Below are 19,701 nucleotides of genomic sequence, written 5' to 3'. Positions count from 1 at the left end.
TAAATAAGCAAATTAGCAGAAGCAAACTGCACATTGCCAAAAACATACCTTTGAGTTTTAAGGGATTTGAGTTTTAAGTAGGATTAAAATTAATCCCAAGAAAATGTGCAGCAAAGCTCAATATTACCCGCTTACAAAGCCACTTGTCTCAGTAAGATGTAAAATGGTTCCTTATTGCAGAAATGATGGTTAAGAGTTGTACACATGATGTAACAACTCTACCAAATGACAATCTGATGAAGTTATTGTACTGGGTGTTAGCCATGATGCACAAAACCAGGTTAAAGAACAGGATTGTTCCATCATTCTATTATCCTTGCATGGGTAGCCAAGGCAGATCTTACAGTAATTAAATCAAGATTTTCCGCTGAATTTAATTTTGGTTTGTAAGTATTTTTCCATTTAATCTTTCCATTTAATTGGGATAATCTTCACCAGAGTACCAATTTTTATTAAAGAAAGTGGAACATTTAAAAAAAAGGAAACTATTCGAGTTTTCCATCTCTCAGATTGCTCCCATCCTTAATGTTTACTGTGCAAAAGGCCTTGTCGGTCAATGGGGATACAGCATTCCATACTCGTGAATGGAAGTGAGGAAAGGAGAATAAACCAAGTTCCCACCTTTAATCGTTTTAGAGTGATTAATGCCAGACCATCTAACAGTGTGGAGGAGTTTGCATCAGGGACTGTAACATGTCAGCTCACTACAAGGTCATATTCCTGGCCACGTTTCTGGTCAATGCATTGCGATGTAGAAACATAGAAAATAGGTGCAGGAGGAGGCCATTCGGCCTTTCGAGCCAGCACCACCATTCATTGTGATCATGGCTGATCGTCCCCAATCAATAACCCGTGCCTGCCTTCTCCCCACATCCCTTGATTTCACTAGCCCCTCGAGCTCATTCTAACTCTCTCTTAAATCCATCCAGTGATTTGGCCTCCACTGCCCTCTGTGGCAAGGAATTCCACAGAGGGCAGTGGAGGCTAAATGTACTCTTCTGTCTGGCCTCCTCTAATGTATAAAACATATGCACAAGGCAGCAATGTGTGTGTTGGTCCATGTGCAGAGAGCTCCAACAGTGGTGATCTCAGCAGTGTACATGAGCAGTGCGGCTGCACTTCATTAAACCCATCCAAATTTCTTCTGCTAATTCATTCCACCATAAGTTTTTTTTTCATTTCTGATCACTTTTGGTTTGATTCCACCCATCATTCTCCAGCTTGTATCCCCATTCACATTCACACTCAGAATGCCTTGTTGTAACTTTCCCTCATTTGGGCACTTTTACTTTATAAAAAAAAGCTTGTGCACGGCACAAACCAGCCATTGGGACCACAGTTTAAGAATAGGCCATTTAGAACGGAGGAAAATCTTTTTCACAGAGAGTTGTGAATTTGTGGAATTCTCCGCCTCAGAAGGCAGTGGAGGCCGATTCACTGGATGCATTCAAAAGAGAGTTAGATAAAGCTTGTAGTCTGCTGCTATTTCCACAATTCACTATCACAATAGACCTGGATTTTGGAAGCACTCCAAGTAGCCACAAAGACACTAGTGAATTGCACATTCAGTGCAAGTGATCGAAGCATAAAACTGTATCCTTTAACCCCACAACACTATAGGTTTCCTGGGAACCTCCCAATAATCCATCCTATGTGACATTATTCAATTGTAATGCTCCATTAGTAATATTCTGCTATAATGAAAAACAACAAGGGGAATGAATTGGCACACTCAATGTTGGGGCCAAGGCTTCTCATTGGAGATACAGAGTCAGGCATTCATCCTTTTTCAACCTTAATGTCAGATGCAGATTAAGAATTCATTTATGATTGGCATTACTGGACGGGAGCATTACTGGAGATATTCTAATGACATGGAATAAAGGACTGTGGTGTCAGCTATTCTTTTGCTAATCCAGTTCATCCTTAACTAGGACTTCAGGGATTAAATTCCTCAATCCAAACCCCTTCTCCTGTATTCTAAACCCATTGATAATTTACCTCACCTCAGCATTCCTTGGTGTCCTGCACAATGGATTTTGGCCGTAAAAAATATATTCCATCTTTTAAAACAAAAATGCTTGCTGGTTAATTGTAGTTAGGGGAACAAGTTTGCTCATTGCACTGTCTGTCCTGGTTTCTCAAGCCCAGTATTGTCTATTCTCAATTTTACATTCTCACCTATTTGTCAGTATTTTTCTTGTTTGAGTAAACTTTCTTCTTTGGTCTAAAGGGTCAGAAGATACTGAGTATTTAGGCTAACGGAGGACTTGGACATCCTGAACAAACAACCACTCACATAATCCCTCACTTGCTTTGCTATCAGAGTCATCAGAATCACTTCACATTGTGGGTTTCAGCAACTCATGCCAGACTTAATCTCCAGTGTTAACTTTGTCCCATTTCAATTGCATTTAAAAAAAAAAACATGCATCTTGACTTTAGTACAATCTCACCCAGCAGAATGAAAGCTTCATGAACACCATAAGTTTCCTTAACAATGGTGTCAGGTCTTATATAAAGATGTCTTGAGCAACAGAGAGAGAGAAGCATGTGTTAAAGTGCTGTGTGCAGATTCATTGCAAGCACTTCCTATTAAGTCAAGTCCCAGAAACCACAATTACACAGAGAGAAACAGCTGCAGACCGAAACATCCAGATGTGGCTCCCAGGAGGATGTTGTAGGCGGCATGGCATCTCTTCACCTGCAGGTGAAGGCTGATTTACATGGGTCTGTGTCCGAAATGTTCATCCATTTTAATCTACTTTGAATAATTTCTTGACTGGGCTTGTCTTGAAGTTGAAATAGATCGTGTCTTGAAGTATAGTCTTTGTCATGGCCGAGTTTGCTGGATCTAGTGCTTGCAGACATCTCTGTCTCATTTCACTATGTACACACACACACACACACACACACTGGGCCGCGCTGCTCCACTCACACCGTTGCTCATCTGATATCCGCCAACTCCTGGTTTTCATTGAAGAGATTCTGGTACTGATTAAGGATAAACTCAACAATCTGGTTTTGGTAGACCATGTGGATTGCCATGTTTCCCGTTTCTACTTCAGGTTTCAGAAGGGTGGGGCCAAACACGATGGCCATGCTCTGTGAGGTCATCCGATTCTGATTACGATCGTCTATCACACTGCAAGAGAAAGAGAGAGGTATTGAAAACTCTGGAAAGCCTGGAGATAGACACGAAATGGTGGAGTAACTCAGCGGGACAGGCAGCACGTCTGGAGAAGAGTCAGACTGAAGTAGGGTCTCAAACCATAATGTCACCCATGCCTTCTCTCCAGAGATGCTGCCTGACCTGCTGAGTTACTACACCATCTTGTGTATCTTTGGTGTAAACCAGCATCTGCAGTTCCCTCCTAAACATTTTACCTGAAAGTCTGGAGCTATTTCATGCTCCATTGATTATTCATACAACAAAATAAACAAAATGCTTTGATTTGTTGTGAGACAGCTTTGTTCTAGAACAGGAGGCAAAAATATTAAATAAACATAACCAGCGCCTTGGTGTTTTAATCTCCAAAATGCATTAGTTGGTGTGACAATCATGGGGCAATCTAGAATCAGTTGGTCAGATGCAGATCCAATGACAGAATGTCTTCGTCATTGCTGCAGAGATTGACTCTGAATGTTAAATCTTGTTGATGCAAGATGGAAATACTTGGAGATACGGCACAGAACCATGCTGGTGTTTAAGTTACCACCCTCCCTTAACTAACTTTGTCAGTATAACCTTCCCTGGTATCTACACCAATGCACATTGTGACAGCACATTCCACATTATAAGCAGTTTCTGCAAATAGCTTCCTCCCAATTCCCAGCTGCGTTTGTTTGTGACTGTCTTTCTATTGTGTCATTCAGAATCTCAAGAATCCTAAAGTACAGGTCACATAATTTTATACAATACATCCAGTCATATATGTAATGCAATAAACATAGCAATCAATGAGTACACAATTATTTATCATGATTTTGAGGGTGGCACGGTGGCGCAGCAGGAAGAGTTGCCGCCTCACAGCGCCAGAGAACCAGTTTAATCCTGACTACAGGTGCTGTCTGTGCGTATTTTGCACATTGTCCCTGTGACTGCATGCAGAGAATTTTCTCTGGGTGCTCTGGTTTCCTCCACACTCCAAAGACTAACAGGTTTGTAGGTTAATTGGCTTTGGTAACAATTGTAAATTGTCCCTAGTGTGTTGGATAGTGCTAGTGTACAGGGGTCGCTGGTCAGTGCCGTCCCAGTGGGCTGAAGGGCCTGTTTCCATGCTGTATCTCTAAACTAAACTAAAGTGATGAATAGATGAGATAAGGTAAATAGGGGCAGACTGCTTCCAGTAGTTTGGGTGTTCAGAATGAAGGTGTAGATACAACAGTGAATGAATTGAAAACTAGATCGAAGGACAAGGAAACATCTTTAAGAGGCATTGTAGAAGCAGGGGGAATGTGTTTAGAATTATTTGCCTGGATAGACATGGAGCATCGATAAGCATCCGCTGGATCACATGCCCTGTTGCGTGTGGTGATTTTAATGGATGAGTACCAAACATTCTCAAATTGTTGAAAGCAATTGGCACAGGGGGGGTTTCATTGGCAAAAACACCATTTAGATACGAATATGAAATGCTCCCATAGCTGTCTGAGACATAGGAGAGATGGAGGGAGTCAAAAGAGGCAAATAAAATTATTAAAATATAAGCACGAGGCAGCTGCAACTGGATGTGAGTGGAGGTCGTGGGTTGGGGTGCAGCCATGGTGAAGCGAAAGCTTTCTGCTCTACTAGTTACTTATTTGCAAAAATGTCAACAATCGCCACCATTTCAAAAAGATACCTGTCCCGACTACAAACATACTACTTCACTATATTAACACCATTAGAACATAGAGCGGTATAGCACAAGAGGCCCTTCAGCCCACAATGGCTATGCTGAACATGACAAGACCAATTCCTATCTACCTGCACATAATCCATATCCATCCATTCTCTGCATATCCATATACCTATCCAACGTCTCAAATACCACTACTGTATCTACCTCCACCACCACCACCCACTGCAGCACATTCCAAGCACTCACCACCCACCCTGTGTTAAAAAAACGTGCCCTGCACATCTCCTTTAAACTTTGTCCCTCACTCTTAAAGATGTGCCTTCTGGTCTTGGAGTTTTCCATCCTGATAAATAGGTTCTGACTGTTTACCTTATCTAGACCATTAAAGGCAAGTGCGGCCAGAAACTGCAGCCTGGAGTGAATTGACATTCATCGCTGGTGGGGGAGTGAGTGAGTGCGTGTGTTTCTGATCCAGAGTGCAGGCAATACTCACTTGCGCAGGTGTCTGAAGAGGACTTGCATGGTGTCGTGGTTCGGTGCAGGGAGTGAATTGATTAATTCCTTCATGTAGCCCAAACGCTGAGCAGGATCCAGTTCTGGAAAAGAAATTGCAGCAATTTGAATGTGTAGTGAAAAAAAAACACAACATTTAAATTTTGGGAATGAAGTCACCCTCCCAGGGTCGTGTCATGTGCTATACCGAGTTTGCAAGTCCACCAAATATCAGTGCGATGAAGGCTAACGTGACATCCAGTAGAGGGTTGATATTAGTAAATGTTAACATTGGCAAATAGTGATTGCAAGGCCTCCCGTACCAGCATAGCACAGTGGTGCAGATACGAGAGCTGCTGCCTCACAGCTCCAGTCAACCAGGTTCAATACTGACCACCAGAGCTGACTGAGTGGAGTTTGCAAAATTTCCCTATGAAAATGTTGTTCCAGAACAAGGGGTCACAGTTTAAGGATAAGAGGGAAGTCTTTTAGGACCGAGATGAAAAAATCATTTTTTACACAGAGAGTGGTGAATCTGGAATTCTCTGCCACAGAAGGTAGTTGAGGCCAGTTCATTGGCTAGATTTAAGAGGGAGTTAGATGTGGCCCTTGTGGCTAAAGGGATCAGGGGGTATGGAGAGAAGGCAGGTATGGGATATTGATTTGGATAATCAGCCATGATCATATTGAATGGCGGTGCAGGCTCGAAGGGCCGAATGGCACCTATGGTACTCCTGCACCTATTTTCTATGTTTCTATGTTTCTATAATGCACGAGTTTCCTTTGAGTATTGCCATTTCTATCCAGATCTCAAAGACGATCTGGGATCTGGTGGAATACAAGGAGTTAAAGAGTCATAAAGCACAGAAATGGCTCATCAGCCACTTTGTCCATGCCGATCAAGATGCCCCATCCAACCCAGTCCCAGTTGCCTGTGCCCGGCCCATGCCCCTCGAAACCTCTACCATCCATGTACCTGTCCAAGGGTCTTATCAACTGCTTCACCTGGAAGCTCATCCATAGACCCACCACCTTGTGTGAAAAAGGTACCCCTTCAGGTTCCTTTAGACTTTAAAGATACAGTGCAGAAATAGGCCTTTTGGCCTACCGAGTCCTAGCCAAATAGTAATCATCCCTTACACTAACAGTATCCTACACAATTGACATTTTTTTTACGAAAGCCAATTAACTTACAAACCTGCACGTCTTTGGAATTTGGGAGTAAACCGGAGCACCCAAAGGAAACCCACACAGTCACAGGGAGAACGTACTAACTCCGTACAGACAGCACCCATTGTCACGATCAAGCCCTGGTCTCTGGTACAGTAAGGCAGCAACTCCACCACTGCATCACCTTGCCGCCCCTATATTAAACTTTCCTAATAAATTCTTATTAAATCTTCCCCCTCTCACCATAAACCTATCTCCTTAGGTTCTTAGGAAGGCAAAAATGCTGGAGAAACTCAGCGGGTGAGGCAGCATCTATGGAGCGAAGTAATAGGTGCCGTTTCGGGCCGAGACCCTTCCTCAGGTTCTTGATTTCCCCACTTTGGGTAAAAGACTGTGTATTTACCCTATCTATTCCCCTACTATCAGGAGGGTGCAGTCATTCAGACTTTTGGACCATTGGGATCTCTTCAGAGGCCGTTCCAAAAGTCACAAGTGCTCAATTCTAACATGTACTGACAATGGAACAATGACATTCTTATTTACAGCCACTGGTTTGAATGCAATAATGGTCTGTACAAAAGAGACGGGTTGCACCTGAAATTGACGGAGCCCAATATCCTAGTAGGGAGGTTTGCAAGTGTTACTCGAGTGGGTTTAATCAAGAGAGGAAGGTGGGTGGGGACCAAAGCAGAAGGACACCAAAGAGAAAGGCTGATGGAAGGTAGACATTATGATCAGTAAATCTCAAAGGAAGGACTGAGTAACAAGGAACTGTTGCAAAAAAAATGCTGGAGTAACTCAGCGGCCAGGCAGCATCTCTGAAGAACATGGATAGGTGATGCTTTGTGTTGGGACTCTTCTTCTGATTGGGGAGAAAGCTGGGAGATGGAGTAGGATTTAGCCTGGCAAGTGATGATGGATGTCAGCATGGGTGGAAATCCTGGAGGGGGGGGGGGACATTCCCCCCCCCTATGTTTTGAGAGGTGGGGGACAATCCCCCCATGCTTTGTGAAACATGTTGCAGCAAAACCGCCACCACAACCTCCGAAGTCAGCCAGCTCCGTGATGGTGCGTCCACAGGCTCTGCGACCGGAGCCCTCAAAATCGATTCCAGTTGGAGGCCACCAGCTCCTAGAATCTAGCAGCCCAAGACAAGCTGCAGTTCCCAGGACAGCTCGCCTGCCCCGGGACTGGCTGTAATTTTTCAAACAAATTGAAAAAAAACGCCTGCGGGCCAGATGACGGGTTACGGCCGGATCCAGCCCGTGGGATGTAGGTTGCCGACCCCTGTCCTAGATGCTAAGCTTCATTGTGTGTCCCCCATGTTTTAAAAGTGATTTCAGCCCATGGTGCATGCAGGTGTTGGTATTATGATAGGTCGGAGAATATTGATCTCATACGACAAGCAGGGAGAGGGAAAGGAATAGCATGAAACTAATGGCCTGAAGTGTGTTTAATCTAACGCAAAGACTATAATAAGTATAGCTGATGAACGTAGAGCCTGAATCAGTGCTTGGAACCATGATGTTGGAGGCCATTATAGAGACTTGATTGTTAGAGGAACAAACGACAGCTCATTGTTCCAGAGTTTCAATACTTGAGAAGTGACAGTGAGGTGGAGGAGTTACTCGACACATCAAGGATTCAGCAGCACTCGGAGACATGGAAGGTTTGTCCACTGAGGCTATATGGGTTGAACTCAAAATTAAGAAAGGCATAGTCACTCTAATGGGATTGTACTATTGGCCTTCCAATAGATAGAGATAGAGACAGGAGATAGAGAAACATATTTTGACAGATCACAGAAACATGCCAAAGCAACAGGCTGTCACACTGCGCAACTTTAACTCTCCCAATATTGATCGGGACTTGCTCAGTGCTAAAGGTTTAGATGGGGCAGAATTTGTGAGGTGGATCCCAGAGGGTGTCCTGAAACAGAGGACATGACTTCAGAATTAAGGGACAGATGTTTAGGGGTAACATGAGGGGGAACTTCTTTACTCAGAGAGTGGTAGCGGTGTGGAATGAGCTTCCAGTGGAAGTGGTGGCGGCAGGTTCGTTGGTATCATTTAAGAATAAATTGGATAGGCATATGGATGAGAAGGGAATGGAGGGTTATGGTATGAGTGCAGGCAGGTGGGACTAAGGGAAAAAAAAAAATTGTTCGGCGCGGACTTGTAGGGCCGAGATGGCCTGTTTCCGTGCTGTAATTGTTATATGGTTATATGGTTATATAGTATGTGGGGCCTGTTTCCATACTGTGTCACTCTCGCCTGTCCAACTTGAGAAGAACCACAATGAACTGGGTAGAGAGCGTTAGAAATAAATTTAAAAAACTAACAGTTCAGTAAAGATGCAAGCAGACTAAAGCTTAACATGACAATTATTTAATTCATATTAAACATATTCCTTTCTGCCAGGCATGCAGCGAAATAAGGAAGCCACAACCAAGATCCATAGAGTCATACAAACCTGCATATGTTTGTCATGGAGCCCATTACACACCCTGGCTGCTTGTGACTGTAAACACACTGCATAAGTTTAGAGAGTCATAGAGTGATACAGTGTGGAAACAGGCCCTTCGGCCCAAATTGCCCACACTGGCCAACATGTCCCAGCTACACTTGGCCCACCTGCTTGCGTTTGGTCCATATCCCTCCAAATCTGTCCTATCCATCCACCTGTCTAACTGCTTCTTAAATGTTGGGATCGTCCCAGCCTCCACGACCTCCTCTGACAGCTTGTTCCATGCACCCAGTACTCTTTGTGTGAAAACGTTACCCCTCAGATTTCTATTAAATCTTTTCCCCTTCATCTTGTGTCCTCAATTCACCTTCTCTGGGCAAGAAACTCTGAGTGTCTCCCTGTTCTATTCCTCTCCTGATTTTATATACCTCTTTAAGGTCACTCCTTATCCTCCTGCGCTCCAGGCAATGGTCCCAGCCTACTCACCCTCCCCAACTCACACCCTCTAATGCTAGTTCAGTGAGGAGAAATTGCAAGACAAATCTTACAATAAATGTTCCTGCTTTATGAGCTCAATATCATTTTTACAGCAATATTAAGAATGCCCTTTTAGAATAGCACAATGATCACGCTATCCCCATTTCCTCTGTAGCCGTGAAGTTTTCAGAGTTTTCCCTTTGTATTGGTAGGTGTTGGTCAGTAGATGGGTCTACAGTCTAACTACACAATCACCACTCAATGTTATCTTTATTCAATCATGAACTGAGCACAGACACACAAGGAACAGAAGTAATTGGTATTTTAAGCAAAACACAAACTGCTGGAGGAACTTGGGTCATGCAGGATCTGGGGAGGGAAGGTGCAGGTATCGTCTCGAGTTGGGACACTTCTTCAGACTGCTGAATGCAAGTATTGAGGAACTGAAGAAATGACCCCGTTCATTCCCTCCCCAGATGCTGCCGGAACCCCTGAGTTCCTCCAGCACTTTGTGTTTTGCTCATGAAGTGATCACAGGCAATTTAGCAATAACTGTGAGCAAAAGTGGTAGCTGCAAAGAGTGATACGATCGCAAAACCATGTTCCATCTTTACTTACTGATTGCGGCAATGAAATTGTTGAAGTAGTTGAATGGAAAGAGTGGCTCCGGCAGCTCCCTGAAGAAGAGTTTCAAAGCCCCCGTGATAACGTGAACATCATCCCATGGGCCCTCCTCAAGGTTCACGTTCTCATCTGGCCAGGAAGAGGGAAAGTACCATCATGATCAGCTTCCACTGTGTTGTCCCCAGGTCAAATGATAACCGCTGCCCAGGGCAAAGGTCAACCCCATCACCAGACCAAAGGTCAACCCCATCCCCAGGGCAAAGGTCAACCCCACTCACAGGGCAAAGGTCAACCGCACTCCTACGGCAAAGGTCAACCCCATCCCCAGGGCAAGGTCAACCCCACTCCCAGGGCAAAGGTCTACCCCACCCCCAGGGCAAAGGTCAACCCCATTCCCAGACCAAAGGTCAACCCCATCCCCAGGGAAAAGGTCAACCCCATCCCCAGGGCAAAGGTTAACCCCATCCCCAGGACAAAGGTCATCCCCAGGGCAAAGGTCAACCCCATCCCCAGGGCAAAGGCAACCCCATCCCCAGGGCAAATGTCAACCCCATCCCCAGGGCAAATGTCAAACATTTTTCAGTGCAAATGCCAATCCTCCTCTCCCAAGGATTCATGTTTCGGCTACAAATGTTTACACACAAGATCATCGCCACCCTGCATGGTATTGGGTCTTCCCCAAGTTGACTAGCAGCGATCTCGTTTCCTACCACTCCTTCAAAGCACCCCTGCCATATTTATTACGTTAACTGTACCCTATACAGATGCCCCCTGACTTACGTAAGGGTTATGTTCCACGGGCCCGCGTGCAAGTTGGATGTAAAGCAAGTTCGAAACAGATGTGTCACTATGCACACATACATCTACAATTCAGCATGGGGGTGGGGGGCTCCAGTGCGGAGACCACGGGAGCATCAGTGGGCTTAAAGATCTACTCATGTTAATGTGAATTTACACAAGTCAGCTATTACACAAGTGCCTGTAAATGCAAACTGTTGGCGTGTGAAAAACACCATCAAAATATGACGGTGGCTTACCGTGATTGATGTTGAACCGCAGTTTCTGAATGACAGCCAGATTCCCACTGACTCGGTACAAACCATCAATGTCCAAACCTATCAACAAAGGGAAGTCAGTAAACAACCTCTGCATGGACCATCCTCAGTTAGAATTGCACTGAAAACATTGAATTCACAACACGGCTATCAGAGGCAGCTGTAGCATTCCCCTTTCCATTAAATTGAAAGATAAAGCATGGTAACAGGCTCTTCGGCCCACTGAGTACATACCAACCATTGTTCGCCCATTCACAGTAGTTCTACGTTATCCAACATTCTCATCCACTCCCTAAATACCACAGGCAATTTACAGAGACCATTTCATGAACAAACTCTCTTGTCTGAGATATGGGAAGAGGCCGGTGCATCCAGCTGATGCCCACGTGGTCACAGGGAGAACGTGCATCTGCCGACATAATCCGGGTCTCTGGCATTATGAGCCAGCAGCTCTACCAGCTGCACCACTCCGCCACCAGTTAATTAGCACCATATCATTAATTACAAGGAAATGAGGAGTGGCTACAGCAATGACAAGGATTGAAGACATCAATTGGAAAGTGCAGAGTAAGGAGATTCAAATCACACACATTCCTCCAGTTATTCATCCTCCATGTAAAGCATGGCCGTCCGAAGGGGAGGTACGTTGGGTGCGACCGCACCCCCCTTTTTTTCCCTTAAGAAAAAAGTCACCAAAAAAAAAAAAAAAACCCCGAAAAAATAAAATCAACGTTTCCACTTTGGAAACGGCCAGTTCTCTGTTACATAGAAATACATAGAAAATAGGTGCAGGAGTAGGATATTCGGCCCTTCAAGCCTGCACCGCCATTCAATATGATCATGGCTGATCATCCAACTCAGTATCCCGTACCTGCCTTCTCTCCATACCCCCTGATCCCTTTAGCCACAAGGGCCACATCTAACTCCCTCTTAAATATAGCCAATGAACTGGCCTCAACTACCCTCTGTGGCAGAGAGTTCCAGAGATTCACCACTCTCTGTGTGAAAAAGTTTCTTCTCATCTCGGGGTCCTAAAGGATTTCCCCCTTATCCTTAAGCTGTGACCCCTTGTCCTGGACTTCACCAACATCGGGAACAATCTTCCTGCATCTAGCCTGTCCAACCCCATAAGAATTTTGTACGTTTCTATAAGATCCCCTCTCAATCTCCTAAATTCTAGAGAGTATAAGCCAAGTCTATCCAGTCTTTCTTCATATGAAAGTCCTGACCTCCCAGGAATCAGTCTGGTGAACCTTCTCTGCACTCCCTCTATGGCAATAATGTCCTTCCTCAGATTTGGAGACCAAAACTGTACGCGATACTCCAGGTGTGGTCTCACCAAGACCCTGTACAACGGCAGTAGAACCTCCCTGCTCCTATACTCAAATCCTTTTGCTATGAAAGCTAACATACCATTCGCTTTCTTCACTGACTGCTGCACCTGCATGCCTACTTTCAACGACTGGTGTACCATGACACCCAGGTCTCGCTGCATCTCCCCTTTTCCTAATGGGCCACCATTTAGATAATAGTCTGCTTTCCTGTTTTTGCCACCAAAGTGGATAACCTCACATTTATCCACATTATACTGCATCTGCCAAACATTTGCCCACTCACCCAGCCTATCCAAGTCACCTTGCAGTCTCCTAGCATCCTCCTCACAGCTAACACTGCCCCCCAGCTTAGTGTCATCCGCAAACTTAGAGATGTTGCCTTCAATTCCCTCATCCAGATCATTAATATAAATTGTAAATAGCTGGGGTCCCAGCACTGAGCCTTGCGGTACCCCACTAGTCACTGCCTGCCATTGTGAAAAGGACCCGTTTACTCCTACTCTTTGCTTCCTGTTTGCCAGCCAGTTCTCTATCCACATCAATACTGAACCCCCAATACCGTATGCTTTAAGTTTGTATACTAATCTCTTATGTGGGACCTTGTCGAAAGCCTTCTGAAAGTCCAGATACAACACATCCACTGGTTCTCCCCTATCCACTCTACTAGTTACATCCTCGAAAAATTCTATAAGATTCGTCAGACATGATTTACCTTTCGTAAATCCATGCTGATTTGTCCAATGATTTCACCACTTTCCAAATGTGCTGCTATCCCATCTTTAATAACTGACTCTAGCAGTTTCCCCACTACCGATGTTAGACTAACTGGTCTGTAATTCCCCGTTTTTCTCTCTCCCTCCCTTCTTAAAAAGTGGGGTTACGTTTGCTACCCTCCGATCCTCAGGAACTACTCCAGAATCTAAAGAGTTTTGAAAAATTATCACTAATGCATCCACTATTTCTGGAGCTACTTCCTTAAGTACTCTGGGATGCAGCCTATCTGGCCCTGGTGATTTATCGGCCTTTAATCCATTCAATTTACCCAACACCACTTCCCGACTAACCTGGATTTCACTCAGTTCCTCTATCTCCTTTGACCCGCGGTCCCCTGCTATTTCCGGCAGATTATTTATGTCTTCCTTAGTGAAGACGGAACCAAAGTAGTTATTCAATTGGTCCGCCATATCCTTGTTCCCCATGATCAACTCACCTGTTTCTGACTGCAAGGGACCTACATTTGTTTTAACTAATCTCTTTCTCTTCACATATCTATAAAAACTTTTGCAGTCAGTTTTTATGTTCCCTGCCAGTTTTCTTTCATAATCTATTTTCCCTTTCCTAATTAAGCCCTTTGTCCTCCTCTGCTGGTCTCTGAATTTCTCCCAGTCCTCTGGTATGCTGCTTTTTCTGGCTAATTTGTACGCATCATCTTTTGCTTTGATACCATCCCTGATTTCCCTTGTTATCCACGGATGCACTACCTTCCCTGATTTATTCTTTTGCCAAACTGGGATGAACAATTTTTGTAGTTCATCCATGCAGTTTTTAAATACCTTCCACTGCATATCCACCGTCAACCCTTTTAGAACTAATTGCCAGTCAATCTTGGCCAATTCACGTCTCACACCCTCAAAGTTACCTTTCTTTAAGTTCAGAACCGTTGTTTCTGAATTAACAATGTCACTCTCCATCCTAATGAAGAACTCAACAATATTATGGTCACTCTTGCCCAAGGGGGCACGCACAACAAGACTGCTAACTAACCCTTCCTCATTACTCAATACCCAGTCTAGAATAGCCTGCTCTCTCGTTGGTTCCTCTACATGTTGGTTTAAATAACTATCCCGCATACATTCCAAGAAATCCTCTTCCTCAGCACCCCTGCCAATTTGATTCACCCAATCTATATGTAGATTGAAGTCACCCATTATAACTGTTTTGCCTTTGTTGCACGCATTTCTAATTTCCTGTTTGATGCCATCCCCAACTTCACTACTACTGCTAGGTGGCCTGTACACAACACCCACCAGCGTTTTCTGCCCCTTAGTGTTTCGCAGTTCTACCCATACCGATTCCACATCCTCCAAGCTAATGTCCTTCCTTTCCACTGCGTTAATCTCCTCTCTAACCAGCAACGCTACTCCACCACCTTTTCCTTTCTCTCTATCCCTCCTGAATATTGAATATCCCTGGATGTTCAGCTCCCAGCCTTGGTCACCCTGGAGCCATGTCTCCGTGATCCCGACTATATCATAATCATTAATAGCTATCTGCACGTTCAACTCATCCACCTTATTACGAATGCTCCTTGCATTGAGACACAAAGCCTTCAGGCTTGTTTTTACAACGCTCTTACCCCTTATACAATTATGTTGAAAAGTGGCCCTTTTTGATTTTTGCCCTGGATTTGTCTGCCTGCCACTTTTACTTTTCACCTTGCTACCTATTGCTTCCGCCCGCATTTTACACCCCTCTGTTTCTCTGCTCACCCATTTAAGAACCCCACCTCTTATTCTCTGTTTATTATTGTTTTCTTCTTTCCCCCCTACATCTTGGGTCTGAATGCTTTCCTTCTCTGCCTCCTGCCTCACACACTGTCTAATAGCTTTCTCTATTTGAGTCCCTCCCCCCAACCATTCTAGTTTAAAGTCTCCCCAGTAGCCTTTGCAGATCTCCCCGCCAGGATATCGGTCCCCCTCAGGTTCAAGTGCAACCCATCCTTTTTGTACAGGTCGCACCTTCCACAAAAGAGGTCCCAATGATCCAGAAATTTGAATCCCTGCCCTCTGCACCAGTCCTTCAGCCACGCATTTATCCTCCACCTTGCTCCATTCCTACTCTCACTGTCGCGTGGCACAGGCAGTAATCCCGAGATTGTTACCTTTGCTGTCCTACTCTTTAACTCCCCTCCTAACTCCCTAAATTCTCCTTTCAGGACCTCTTCTCTTTTTTTACCTATGTCATTGGTACCTATATGTACCACGACCTCGGGCTCCTCTCCCTCCCCTTTCAGGATATCTTGGACACGTTGAGACACATCACAGACCCTGGCACCAGGGAGGCAAACTACCATCCGGGTCTCCCGACTGCGTCCACAGAATCGCCTGTCTGACCCCCTAACTATAGAGTCCCCTATTAGTATTGCTCTCCTCTTCTTTTCCTCGTCCCCGGGCAGGAGTGGCTGAATCTGAACCCAACGGCTGTAACCCCAACACCAGTCGCCGCTGCAGCGGAGCCCGCTCTCCCCTCGCCTCCCCCCACCGCCGGGGCCCAAGCCATCTTCCCCCCACACCACGCCCGCTGACCCCCGCTGGGCCCACGCCACCCCCGATGTGCACACACCACCCCCGCTGGGCTCACGCCACCCCAGCTGGGCCCACGCCACCCCAGCTGGGCCCACGCCACCCCAGCTGGGCCCACTCCACCCCTGCTGACCCCTGCTGGGTCCACGCCACCCTCGCTAACCCCTACTGGTCCCACGGCACCCCCGCTGGGTCCACGCCACCCCCGCTGACCCCCGCTGGGTCTACGCCATCCCCGTTGGGCTCACGCCACCCCTGCTGGGCCCATGCCACCCCCGCTGACCCCCGCTGGGTCCATGCCACCCTCGCTGACCCCCGCTGGGCACACGCCACCCCCGCTGGACTCACGCCACCCGCACTGACACCCTCTGGGTCCCCGCCGCCCCCATGGGGCCCACGCCACCTTCATCTTCGCCCCCCCGCAAGAAAGAGGGGGGATGTGAGAGGGGGGAAGGGGAGAGAGAGAGGGGAAGGGAGAGGAGAGAGAGATGGGGAGGGGAGAAGGAAAGGGGGATTATCTTGAGTGAGATTGCAAAATTAAGGTAGGTTTTAGAGCTATTATATTTTCTCCTCCATATGAATAATATTAAACAATATCAAATAATATCAAACAATTGGAACTGCTTTCTTTTCCTTGATAATAATACTGAAAAATATGAATTCCATAGTTTGTGACATAAATACACATTTTAATGGGATCATTATATACAGATGTAACATTTCCATTTTGAGATCGGGGGGAGAGGGGGGTGCTGGGGGCAAATATGCGTCAAGCCGATAGCCTAATCGTTAAAGAGTTAAAAGATAGCCTAATCGATAAAGAGCTGAGAAGAGGAATCAGAGCTGCCAAGGAAAGATACTCTGATAAATTGAGAAGCAAGTTCTCAGCTAATGATTCTTCTACAGTTTGGATGGGCATGCAAGAAATCACCAGCTATAAGAGGAAAGCCCCCCGCTCTTTGGACAATCGTCAGCTGACGAACAACCTGAATGAGTATTACTGCAGGCTTGAAAATCAGAAACGTAACCCTGAAACCCCCTCCCCAACAAACACAGCCAGACCCCAGTCTACAAAGAATGGACCCTGCACCCTCTCCTTCACATTCACCACTTCACACCTACTTAAGGCAAGACTCCAGTATGAAAAGAGTGGAACCTTTCCCACCCCAACCAACCACTTCACACCCACTCACAGCCTGACCTCAGTCTGCAAAGACTGGTCCCTTCTACACCCACCCCACTCCAATCACCACTCCACTCCAATCACCACTTCACACCCAATGACTGCACCTCCGCAGACACCTCTGTCAAGCTTCTCAAGTTTGTGGATGACAAAACCCTGATTGGACTGATCCAGGATGGGGATCTCTGTACTCTTTGCAGTTTGACATCTTTCCTGTAACATGGTGCCCAGAACTGAACACAATATTCTAAATGCGGTCTCACCAACGTCTTATACAACTGCAACATGACCTCCCAACTTCTATACTCAATACTCTGACTGATGAGGGCCAAAGTACCAAAATACTTTTTGACCACCTGATACCTACGACACGACCTTCAAGGAACCATGCAACCATCAACCATTCCTCTGCCCACCTGGCTAATTGATCCAGATCCTGCTGCAATCTTTCACAACCATCTTCACTATCTGCAAAACCACTCACTTCTGTATCATCAGCAAACTTGCTAATCTTGCCCAGTTCTGTGACTTTTCAGAGTGCTGGAGTAACTCAGCGGGTCAGGCTGAGTATAGAAGTTGGGAGGTCATGTTGCAGTTGCATAAAAAGTTGGTGAGGCCGCATTCAGAGTATTGTGTTCAGTTCTGGGCACCATGTTATAGGAAAGATGTCATCAAACTGGAAAAGGTACAGTGAAGATTTATGAGGATGTTGCCAGGACTAGAGGGCCAGAGCTATAGGGAGAGGTTGAGTAGGCTGGGACTCTATTTCATGGAGCACAGGAGGCTGAGGGATGATCTAATAGAGGTGTATAAAATCATGATTTGAATAGATATGGTTGAGTCTTTTGCCCAGAGTAAGTGAATCGAGGAGCAGAGGACATAAGTTTAAGGTGAAGGGCAAAAGATTTAATAGGAATCTGAGGGGGATGTTTTTCACACAAAGGGTGGTAGGTGTATGGAACAAGCTGCCAGAGGAGGTAGTTGTGGCAGGGACTATCGCAACATTTAAGAAACAGTTAGACAGGTACATGGATAGGACACGTTCGGAGGGATATGGATCAAATGTGGGCAGGTGGGACTAGTGCAGATGGGATATGCTGGGCCGAAGGGCCTGTTTCCACACTGTATCACTCTATGGCTCTATCTATCTTTCCCTCTCAAACACATTCTCCTGCCTTCTCCCCATTACCTCTGACACCCCTATCAATCAAGAATCTATCAATCTCCTCCTGAAAAATGTCCATTGACTTGACCTCCACAGCTGTCTGTGGCAATGAATTCCACAGTTCACCACCCTCTGACTTAAGAAATTCCTGCTCATCTCCTTCCTAAAGGAATGTCTTTTAATTCTGAGGCTGTGGCCACTGGTCCTAGACTCTCCCACTAGTGTAAACATCCTCTCCAAATCCACTCCATGTCCCAAAGCTTGTGTCCTGTCCTGCATCACCCAAGGCAGCGGAGACGTTATAGGAGAGGGCAAGCACCGTAACAAAGTAGCTCACGATGGTTTGGGTAACATTCAGGAATGTCTATGCATGGCACATCATGAATATTACTGAAGAACGGTCTTGACCCGAACTATAATCTATACCTTTTCTACAGAGATGCTGCCTGACCCACTGAGTTACTCCAGCACTCTGTGACATATCACCTACCCATGTTCTCCACAGATGCTGCCTGACTCACTGAGTTACTCCAGCACTCTGTGATATGTCACCTATCCATGTTCTCCACAGTGCTGCCTGACTCGCTGAGTTACTCCAGCATTCTGTGAAACGTCGCCTATTCATATTCTCCGCAGATGCTGCCTGACCCACTGAGTTACTCCAGCACTTTGTGACTATTTTCCCTTCACCCATCTGCCCAAGCCCACTCTCCCCCCTCCTTTCCTATGTTCCTTTCCACCCATAAACCTCTCTCTGCCTTTACATTTCACTCCACTTTCAAATCTGCTCTACTTATCTACATGCATTTTTCTTCGTCACTTTTTAGTCATAGAATGATGCAGTGTGAAAACAGGCCCTTCAGCCCAACTTGCCCACACCGACCCACATGTCCCATCTACACTAGTCCCACTCACACGCGTTTGGCCCATATCCATCTAAATCTGTCCTATCCGTGTACGTGTCCAAATGTCTCTTAAACATGAGGATAGTCCCAGCCTTAACTACCTCCTCTGGCAGCTTGTTACATACACCCAGCACCCTTTGTGTGAAAAAGCTACCTCAGATTCCTGTTAATTTCTGAAATATTGGTCATAAATTTGGTGCAAAAATGCTCCAAAATAAGGCTCTGGACCCCAGCATCGAGGGACTTCACGCTTCGCGCTGGTGATGTGTGCAGCGCACACATTATCTTACATTCAGTTTTTTGTAATCCTGTCATGCCACCCCCCTTTTTGAAAAGCTTCGTATGGGCCTGTAAAGCCTCTGAGAGGCATGGACAGAGTAGATGCTGAGAGGATGTTTCCTTTCACAGAGGCATCTTGATATAGGGAGGCTAGTTTCAGAATAAGGTCTTCCATTTATGATCCAAATGGAGGAGCATTTCTTCTCCACACCCCAAGGAGCAGTGGAGATGGAAACCGGCAGATATTTGAATTACAAGTGTATGCGACAGCGGTGCTGAGACTTAGACCACATCACCCATCAACTAGTGCAGGAATGAACTGCAGGTGCTGGTTTACACCAGAGATAGACACAAAATGCTGTAGTAACTCAGCAGGACAGGCACCATCACTGGAGAGAAGGAGTG

General features: G+C 45.7%; 1 protein-coding gene across 3 annotated transcripts in view; it reads right to left on the bottom strand.

The window, feature by feature from the left end:
• Positions 1 to 2,221: 2,221 nt before the first annotated feature.
• The window catches only part of LOC116982109 (rho GTPase-activating protein 12), a 251,518-nt gene continuing 234,038 nt past the window's right edge, over positions 2,222 to 19,701 (bottom strand). For all 3 annotated transcript variants that reach the window (XM_033035433.1, XM_033035431.1, XM_033035432.1), the window contains 4 exons: positions 11,111 to 11,188; positions 10,068 to 10,202; positions 5,338 to 5,440; positions 2,222 to 3,145 (listed from right to left, as the gene is read on the bottom strand). In XM_033035433.1, coding sequence (XP_032891324.1) covers positions 2,947 to 3,145; positions 5,338 to 5,440; positions 10,068 to 10,202; positions 11,111 to 11,188 — 515 coding nt within the window. In that variant the 3' untranslated portion in view covers positions 2,222 to 2,946. The remainder of the gene's footprint in view (positions 3,146 to 5,337; positions 5,441 to 10,067; positions 10,203 to 11,110; positions 11,189 to 19,701) is intronic.

Source organism: Amblyraja radiata, chromosome 16 (assembly GCF_010909765.2).
Source record: "Amblyraja radiata isolate CabotCenter1 chromosome 16, sAmbRad1.1.pri, whole genome shotgun sequence".
NCBI lineage: Eukaryota > Metazoa > Chordata > Chondrichthyes > Rajiformes > Rajidae > Amblyraja > Amblyraja radiata.
This window is presented reverse-complemented; position numbering and strand designations above follow the sequence as displayed.